This window comes from the organism of the source record quoted next, unplaced genomic scaffold, assembly GCF_019419815.1.
Source record: "Pyrus x bretschneideri cultivar Hongxiangsu unplaced genomic scaffold, Pyrus_bretschneideri_v1 Contig45, whole genome shotgun sequence".
In the NCBI taxonomy this organism is placed as follows: Eukaryota; Viridiplantae; Streptophyta; class Magnoliopsida; order Rosales; family Rosaceae; genus Pyrus; species Pyrus x bretschneideri.
Genome location: NW_025999779.1, coordinates 894,508 through 904,857, shown reverse-complemented (window position 1 = coordinate 904,857; position 10,350 = coordinate 894,508). Strand labels below are relative to the sequence as shown.

The window sequence follows — 10,350 nt, the reverse complement described above, 5'->3', positions numbered from 1 at the left end:
TGAGTAACCGATATTATCTATACTTAGAAGAGATGATAGGCTTAACCTTACAATGAGCTAATAATAATGTTGTTTAAATTTGTTTTTGACGAAAATTGAACCTAAAATCTCTTATTTACAAGTGAAGAAAAGAATACCATTAAGTGGCAAAATATTATTGTATAAAACAAAAACAAACACTACTAGAATGTGCTTGAAAAATCGAATGGAACAGTACCTTTTATCCATGCCATAACGAAAGAGATTCTGGTTACATGGAGAATTTCTTCAGTAATTAATACAAGTCATATGGCATATTATTTTCGCAAATTCTTCATGTTACTAGTATCCACGAACAGAAGTAAATATGGCATTTGATGCCACTTAGTATTACGGTCTAGTGATATTTCTCTTTACTTGTAAGTGAGAGGTTTTAGGTTCGATTTTGGCCAAAAGCGAATTTAAACCACATTATTACTATTTTATTGTGAGGTCAAGCCCACTCTCTTCCCCTTAGTGTAGATAATATTGTTTTATTGAGATAAAATTGTTTTTTTTCAAAAGAAACAAAAGATATGGCAGTTGATGTCTTCCCTAATGTTGGTCATTTTTATGATCAACCTTATATTTGCTTTAATAATTTTCACAACTCGATTGATCTTAGATTGAATATTGACATGTACATGACTACATTTATGTGGATCTTCTTTGTAATTTATTTCGGGTCTTTAAACAAGAACGGAACAGAAGTGTTGTTTGGCGTAAAAACGTACAAGAAGTCTATTAGGTTGTGTGAAGGGTTTAGGCAGACTTTGGAGTAGGTGCTGAGTTTTGCGTCTCAAGGTTAGGATGATGCAAAAGTTAGGTTTGTGTTACTTATTTTGTTTGTTTTTGTATTTGAGTCTGGATTTGACTTCTAGTTGGATTCCTTATTTGGTGAAAAGATTTTGCTAATTACCTATTGATTAGTTACTTTCTATTAGGATTTCTATGTAAACCCAAGTCCTATGCTCTATAAAAAGGACCTTAAGGTTAGTTTATTTTGTGTGTCTTATTCGTGTGGCAATTTGATGAGAGTCAATTTGTGAATTTGTGAGAATCTTCTTCGTTTGTTTTTGGATTCTCTACTCGTTTGTTTTAGGGTTTGTAATTTGTGCGATTTAGGTTGTGAGAGTTCAAACACTTTTTTGTAATCTTCGTTTGTTTAGTTACTCGCCATACTTAGCCCATGAACGTACGCTTTACGCCAAATCACATTAAATCTTTTGTGTTCTTATTTTGTGATTGTTGTTTTTTCAATTTTGCTTACAACGTTGATATTTGGTACTTTACTAGAATTCGCTTCCGTTTGCGCATAAAAGTACAACAGTGGAAACAGCCCTTTCTTTTATTATCAATTAGACAGATAGAGGAGGGTAGAGCCAAGCGAATTGTAGCTTCTCTAGCTTACTGATCTCTAGGTTTTCTTCTTCACTACAACATAGAGGACGATTTCTAATAGTACACTTTGCTGCCACCTATAGCAAGCTGACTTCCCCAATTAAGTTCCTGAAATTGTTAAACACTTGATAGACACTAATTTGGGTAGCGAGAGCCTAACTTTTATCATCTATTTTTAGGTGCTGCCTGCGTTTAGGTACCCTCTTCTCTATTCATACAATATTTTAGGAAACTGTTATTAATACTTTAAAAATTTCATCTTACACTCCTTACAAATGTATTTTTTTTTTTCTAATCATAGAAACTTTAGAGTGCCAAATGAGATTTTTGGAGTGCTAATAACAAATCCATATTATTATTGTTTCTCTATTCCTTCAATAATTTCCAGGCATGGCTTCTCACCAGAACAACCAGCTTCACTTTCTGCTATTTCCTTACATGGCTCAAGGTCACATGACCCTGATGATATACATTACTAGGCCAGGGCTAGGGTACTTTATGAGTTTATGTTATTTTTGTATAAGTGGTGGTATTTGTTGCTTTTTAGTATTGCGTGTTTGATCTATTGTTTTGTCTCTGTGACTCTAGAAATTACAAGGCCTACATGGCATCCATGTTGAGTAATTATGAGCCAACTATGTTCTTCTTATGACTGCGGTCATGCCAACTTGCATCTCAGTCGGGCGAGTAGAATGGACGTGGTGGTGGTGTCAAATGTGCTACTGACTTTTGCTCTTAAGCAACTACGGCCAAGGAAGGAACACCTCTTGGCCTAGGGTTCTAGAACCTTAAGACAATGCTGCTAGATCACTACGAAGTTCAATAAGCCGTTTGACTTTCAATGTACCGAACATGAAGTAACCTGGTATACTTCACTTCGCTGGAAAGCTAATGAAGTGACTTTTTTAGGGAAAAGAATTAGAAACTCTTTGCCCTCCGAGACTTGGATAGATAACCAACCGAAATAGAAGCAGTAATGTTAATTCAAACTAACGACGCTCCTCAATCACTTGATTCGATGACTCCAGCATTGTTAATCTAAACTGAAGATGTCCTTGGTTGCTAACACAATATTGTTACTCCAAACTAAAGGTGTATTGGCGAGAGGGTTAAGATAATTAGTATTCTTCTCAGAGGTGTGGGAATGGTTTTGGGTGGAGCGAGGGTTTTAGTGTAGAGCGTTTGAGTTCTTTGTTGTGTTCAAAGGGTTTTCAACGTTGCAAAACCTCTTCTATTTATAGGGATGGATTTCATGATGGCCAAGTCTACCGCATGGTATAATTATTATAATATTCTGATTATTTGGCATATTCTTTGAATATACACAGAATTATTCTCGGCCAAAACTCTATTGCCGTCAAGTCTCGTCGTCTTCAACTAGGACTCTAAACCGAGATTAATTATGCGATTGACTCAACCTTTATCCGTAAACCAATCCTGATCCTCAATATTTCTCTCATCCAACAACTTAGAATACATGAATTGAGTGCGTGGAAAATCAGATCCAAACAATCTCTCATTTCTTTATTGTTTAGATTATTTAACAGACACATCTTTATTTTTTAAATTATTTAACGAACACATGAGTACTTTTATTTTTCTACAAGCGCTAAATTTTTTTCTCAATTATTTTTAATCCTTACACATATATATTAAAAAAGAAAAGAAAAAACTAGCAAATGAATAGTCTTCCTTTTGTTCAAGAAAATTAGGAAATGAGCAGTGCCACATTTATAAAAAATTTGAATTTCAAACTTTCTTTCTTCCTCATTAATGAATCGCCAAACATTTTCAATAAATCACCAAATCAATATCAAAACTCAAAATTAAACTTGTTATCTTGATTTTTGCAACCGTGCTACCGCCAAAAGGTGTTAGTGTTCTGTATTCGAATTAGCTTTGATTTTATATATTGAAAATTGAAAATCAATGAGGAACTGATTAAGACGATGAATGAAGAGATAAGATATAGTGTGTTGCTCCTTAGATTTGATTACTAAGCAAAGAGGAATGAGCAAGATGATCGTTGCAAACCCACTCACGCCTACAACATGACTCAACTCCTGTGCACATCAAGTGTACAGCTTAAGACACACGACTACGATAAAAGTTGTCATTCATCTAGTCTATGAGCTAGTTCTAATCTTAGTCATCCATTACAAACAAGAATATAAGAACAAATAAACTCATAAATTCAACATTAAACAAGTGTAATATGCACAAATCCTTATATCTTTTAAACAATCGTTGGGTTTTGAGTGTTAGAATATTTCATCTCGCAATCTATAGCTCTCTAATTTATTTTATTTTGACTTTTACTCTTGGCATCGTTTATGTATTCAATTGTGATCTCTAGATCACATAAATTGAAGAAAGCATATTTATACATCAAAGAAAGTATGACTAATCTCTATTGAAGAAATTTGGGCTCCTGGTTGCAAACCTGTGAGTACACCACTAATTCCAAGTGACAATCTGAGAAAAGTGGATGATAGTAGAACTGATGATGAAGCTCAATACAGAAAGGTTTTTGGGAGCATGTTATACCTTACTGCAACTTGACAAGACATAATGTATTATGCCTGTTTGCTAGCAAGGCCTTGCATTGTCCCTCAAATAAGCACTATGGGGCAGCAAAAAGAGTTCTCAATTATATTCAAGGAACTTTGGATTTTGGCTTTGAATACAAGAAAGTAAAAGGAGCAATTATGATAGGATTCTATGACAGTGATTGGAGTGGTTCAGAAGAGGTCGTGAAAAGAACTTCTAGCTATGCTTGTACTTTTTGTAGTGGTGTTTTCTTTTGGGTTTCAGTTAAGCAACAATATGTAGCCTTATTCATTGCTGAAGCTAAGTACATCAGTGCTTTAGAAGCTACTGCACAAGCTAGTTGGTTAAGATTTATCCTAGAAGACTTTGGTGAAGTTCAAACTGATGCTACTCTGAATTGTGTTAAAATTTCAGTCACGCATCACTAAGAATCCCATTTTTCATGAGAAACCCAAGCATATAAATAGAAGGTTTCATTTCATTAAGAAAGCACTACAGCAACGAGCAATTGATTTAGTTCATTGTCCCACAAATGAGAAGTTGCTGATATCTTTACAAAGGCACATGCAAAAGATCAATTCATCTCAGAGATCTCCTTGGTGTGAAATCAGTTCACAATTTAAGGGGGCCTGTTGAAGCATAAATTGTAAACTGATTTGTTGAAGACTCGGTATTAATCCTAGCTTACATTGTTAGATTAATTAGAATAGGTATTAATCTTAGCTTACACAAAATCACTGATTCAAATTCCAAATTCTAACAATAACATGCTTAGTTTTCCTGTCATTTTGTTGAACAAGTTTGCATCAAATCTTTGTTTAATACAAGGTGCATAATTAGGTTATCTTATAGAATTTAAGTTGTTGACCCACAAAACTATCAATCGCTAATTAGTAGGGACGTGAGCAAGAATCTTTAAACTACACCTCTTTATTTTTACTGAACTGGTAAAATACTTGAAATTTTTGTTTAATACAAGGTGCATTGGATTTTTCTTTGCGAGGATTTAAAATTATTCACGCACAGACGTACATAAATAACAAAAATTATTATAATATAGAAGAGCCTCTTTCTTTTTTTTTTTTTTTTGGAAACTAAGAGCCTCTTTCTTTTCACTGAACTACTTGACAAAACGTAACATCATAATGTCCAGTTCAATGAGCTAGAGTTCAATGGAAATCAAGACTCTGTGGGTAGAAATGACAGTTGCAGAAACCCCGTTGGTTCGTAAAGGGTTAATAGAAACCAAACCCAGTCTAGGGTTTCTTTTTATCAAATGATAACTTTTATTAAATTCTTTGCATATGTAATGTATATTATGCTTTAGAATATTTCAAAGTCAATGATAGCAAATAACAAGACATCTATAAGATCCATCCGCTTCTTACACATGATAGCAATTGATTTGGTCTTTCTTTCTTTTGATTATTACTTTGATGGAGAGAGGCATTTGTCTACTCAATTGCCTAATTGTTGGATTAAATTCTTTGTTCACAAAGCCAATCAAAATGAGTTTACCTACTCATTAATTTGTCTACACTATTGGTGATACCCTATAGACATGGCCACGATGGTATTACTCACACACACGCATGGGAGGCCTCTTTCTATTATTTGGCCTCATCTGATTGTTTATGATGCTTGTATCAGTTGCTGTAAAAAATTACAAGATATACAGAGTCTTTATCTAAAGAGATCTTTATTTTTTATTTTTTATTTTTATGAAAATAAAGATTTGTTGTGGGGTCCACTCCACATCAAACTTCAACCGTCTATTTTTTTAATCTTCATTAGTAGATCATCATTGCAAAACATTAATCCAGTCCAAAACCACTAACCATTTGATTGTCCTGACGAAATTTCAATATTTGTTAGAACACAATGTTCGTCAATTTTTTTGAACTCAATTAGATGCTTCAAACATTTTCGATTTAGCTAATATTTTGCAAAGATGATCTATAAAGTGCAATTTGAAAAATAAACGGTTTGAACAGTTGAAGTTTGATTTGAAATGGGTTCCACAACTAGTTCCCATTTTTACAAAAAAAAAAAAAAAAAAAAAAAGGGCCTCTATTCATATATCTCTACTAATTAATAAAACACTCATTGTCAATCAAAATTCTATGAAATTATCAATTTAACCCTCTAATTAAAACAGAATATGAATAAGAAATATGGGGCAGAAATGTAATTTCACACAACCAAATTTTTCTGATTTTTTTTTTCAAAGCCTCACCTACATATAATCCTAACATATCTCTAATTAAAAAAAATAACAATAAAATTAAACTTCCCACTCCCACATTCTCTATCACGTTCTAAGTTTTTAACATGTAATCAAAAGAAACAAAAATATAGAAAAGAATGCACTAGAAGCATTACAATAGTATCATCTGAATGGACCTAAAGTATTTTACACCTAAGAAAACAAAAACAAAGAAAAGAAGAATACACGAACTAGAGACATGTAGGTAATGAAATTGCATGAGAATATGACTCAATAACCCCCGTATAATATTCAAAGTCAAGCTCACATTAAGAGACATTTTGCAAAATATTGAACCAGTTTTTGGAAATGCAAATGTATCATTTATATGTTTAATCTTAGTAGCTGATAAGCGTTGCAAACCAATATTTTCTTTTTCCTACTATGGCTTCCCTAGCCAGGCAAAAGCAGCCTCATTTTGTCCTAATCCCTCTCATGGCACAAGGCCATATGATGCCCATGGTGGACATGGCTAGACTTATTGCAGAGCGTGGGGTGATTGTTAGCTTGGTCACCACTCCATACAATGCCTCGAGATTCGACACGACAATTTCTAGAGCAAAAGAATCTGGGCTTCCAATCGATCTTGTACAAATACCATTTCCACGCCAAGAAGTCGGACTTCCAATTGGGTGTGAGAATCTTGACAGTTTACCCTTAAGAGACCTGCTCAGAAAATTTTATAAGGCCCTAAGTTTGCTACAAGAACCGGTCGAAAACTATCTTCGCAAGAAAAAGTTTCATCCCAGCTGCATAATCTCGGACAAGGCCCTCTGGTGGACTTTGAAAACAGCTCAGAAGTTCAATGTTCCTAGGATTGTTTTCCATGGGATGTGCTGCTTCTCACTGTTGAGCTCTCACAATGTGAAAGCCTACAATGCTCACAATTCTGTCACCTCTGACTTTGAACCTTTTGTGGTGCCAGGGCTGCCCCATAGGATTGAGATCACTAAGGCTCAGCTGCCTGGACCATTTGTTACCCAGACCGATTTTGATGACTTTCGGGACAAGATACAAGAAGCAGAATTAACATCCTATGCGGTTGTAGTGAATAGCTTTGATGAACTGGAGCATGGGTGTGCTGAGGAGTTGAGCAAGTTACTTGAGAAAAAAGTTTGGTGCATTGGGCCGGTTTCCTTGTGCAACAAGAACAATATGGACAGGTTTTCTAGAGGCAACAAAGCCTCAATTGATGAGAGGCAATGCTTGGAATGGCTCGAATCCATGAAACCAAGGTCAGTTATCTATGCGTGTCTTGGTAGCCTTTGTAGGCTAGTTCCATCACAACTGATTGAGCTTGCACTTGGTTTAGAAGCATCAAGGCAGCCTTTTATTTGGGTGGTCAAAACAAGTGAGAAGTATTTAGAATTAGAGAAGTGGTTAGTGGAGGAAAGATTTGAGGAAAGGATCAAAGGGAGAGGTCTTCTGATCAAGGGTTGGGCTCCACAAGTTCTTATACTCTCCAATCCTGCAATTGCAGGATTCTTAACTCACTGTGGTTGGAACTCAACAATAGAAGGAGTATGTTCCGGTGTACCAATGATTACATGGCCTTTATTTGCCGAGCAGTTCTTTAATGAAAAAATGATTGTAGAAGTTTTGAGGATCGGGGTTCAGGTTGGTGTAGAAGCCCCGGTTAGGTGGGGGGATGAAGAGAAAGTTGGGGTGTTGGTGAAGAAAGAAGGAGTGAAGAAGGCAATAGAATCGCTGATGGATGATAGCGAAGAAGGTGAAAGGCGAAGAACGAGAGCAAGAGAAGTTGGTGAGATGAGTAGAATGGCTATGGAAGAAGGAGGATCATCTCACTCAAACATGTCATATCTAATTCAAGATGTTATGGAACAATCTGCTTAAGGAAAAGGAAGCTTTATTTAATTTCAGTACTAATGGATCTTATGCCAAATGCATGGCATCTGTCACTGTTCTATAAGGCAGTTAATCCATTTTCTTAATTGGGTGCATATGTCTTGTGAAGGTAATAAATAAAACTAATGAAATTATTGCAGGTAAAGATGATTGCAAATTCAATCGTGATTACTAGTTTTCCTTCATTTTAATATGTATTTTTTATATCAATTTATTGTTGTATTCCTTAGTGTAAACGTATCTTTGTACAAAGAAATGCACTTTCTTCTAATTTCTACTTTTCCATATTAAATTGGTACTGTATCTTCTTCAACATTAATAAAATGCATATAGAATAAAGAACCCCTTCATCCCATCGTAGCCGTTAATCGCATCTATTCGGCAACAAGTAGAGTGTAAGTTTGTATTCCTACTCTTGAGTCCTAAGCAATTCCATAAAAACTGAGGTCACAAACCCAACGGAATTGGCATTGGGTTCCAAAAGTTTATCCCCTTTTTTGGTACAATGAGGAGTCAAGGGTCAATACAAGCATAATAAAACAACCTATGATTTTTGAGCAGTTTTTCAACAACCACAGTAAGATAAACATCCATGTACTAATAATACAGCACTACAAACTAATACAATGGTACACCCTAATAGTCTCTCACTCAAAAATGAAGATGTATACCACTAGATTGTAGCGCTTAGTCGTACAAGTTTGAAAATGGACTTGGGATATGATGTAGCCTACAATTGCACAATCATCATCCTCCAGGTTGTCTCAGTAAAACGTACGAAGAGCTCCCAATGGATTTGTGAGATGCTATCCATTGGTCATTTTCTTTTAAATGGATTTGTGAGTTGCTGCATCCATTGGTCATTATTTTCCAAATGGATTTGTGAGAATCATGTTGCATTTGTAAGGAAGGTCCTGGAATAGCCTGTTATAAGCACTCACAATTTAGAAATTGTCCAAAAGTATTTCATTCAAGAAGATCACTAAGATAAGACGTAAGGATTTTAAATCAAGCCTAAACATACAACCCAGTTGGCAACTTACCACATAACCCTTTGATGGTTGCACCTTATGGGCTTTTTACATGACAATCTCAAGGGATGAGAACGATTTCTTGAGGTTGAAGGATGAGTATTTGTTGGAGTTGTTATCGAGATTTCACATTTAGCCCTAAGAAAGTATGACATATATAAATCATTTACCTCATCCTCAAGAGGATCAGATTTTTAGCCTTTTATGTGTTGATAACTCTTCATCAGCAGAAACAATGCGTGGCACAAAAAGTTTCATCACATCCTTCCACACGCATTTCTTGCAGCAGAAACAATGCGTGGCACAAATGTCTTGCCCCTACACACCCCAACATAACGGAGTGGTTGAACGTAGACATCATCATATTGTTGAAAAGGGATTGTGTTTGTTGTCTCAATAACAACTTCCCTCTCCAAATTTTGGGTATACACTTCGTGAAATGTGACCTTTGATGAACTGCCATTTCCATTTAATGAATTGTCTTCCAGGAGCACTCATATACTACAGTACACACTGCCTGTGCCTGCAACTCAAATTGGACATGTTGTATTTCCTTCTCTTTCCCTCCCGGCAAGTGACTCTTCTTCAGGTGTACTGCAACCTTCCGCATGTGCCTCCTCTGATTTCTCATCAGATAGTCCTTTGCCTTCCAAAGAGCGCTGGAACTCACTTCTCTTGTGTCTACACCAGCCTCTCAGCCTTCATCAACCTGCCAGATGATCCTGCTCCAAGAACACAGCAGCCTGCCAGACGATGATGCTGCCATATTTCTCAGGAACCTGCTGCTGCTCGGCCCAATTACATGATCATTGGCTGACATGCTATGCGAGAGGAATATGATGCTTTGATGAATAACCAAACATGGTCTCCCATTCCATACTCTCCATCCATGAACATTGTGGGTTGTAAATGGGTATGTAAAGTCAAGAGAAAGACTGATGGATCTCTTGATCAACACAAAGCACGTTTGGTGGCGAAAGGTTTAATCAACAAGAAGGCTTGGACTATGAAGAAACCTGTAGTCCTGTTGTCAAACCTGCCACAATCTGCATTGGCCTTTCCTTGGTTATATCTAGGGGTGGTTCGGTATGGGATCCCATACCGAAACCCTTGTCCCGATTCCCAAACCGAAATTTTTGGGAATCCCAAATTCAATACCAATCCCAAACCAAATTTTCGGGAATCCCAATTTTCGGGAATCCCGAAATAATTTCGGGA

The 10,350-nt window shown here is 36.0% G+C and overlaps 1 protein-coding gene across 1 annotated transcript; it reads left to right on the top strand.

The window, feature by feature from the left end:
• Positions 1 to 6,229: 6,229 nt before the first annotated feature.
• Positions 6,230 to 8,145, top strand: LOC103933146 (UDP-glycosyltransferase 73D1). Its single transcript, XM_009342812.2, has one exon. It carries the CDS (start codon positions 6,620 to 6,622, stop codon positions 8,087 to 8,089), a length of 1,470 nt encoding a protein of 489 aa, XP_009341087.2. The 5' UTR covers positions 6,230 to 6,619; the 3' UTR covers positions 8,090 to 8,145.
• The last annotated feature ends 2,205 nt before the right edge of the window (positions 8,146 to 10,350 follow it).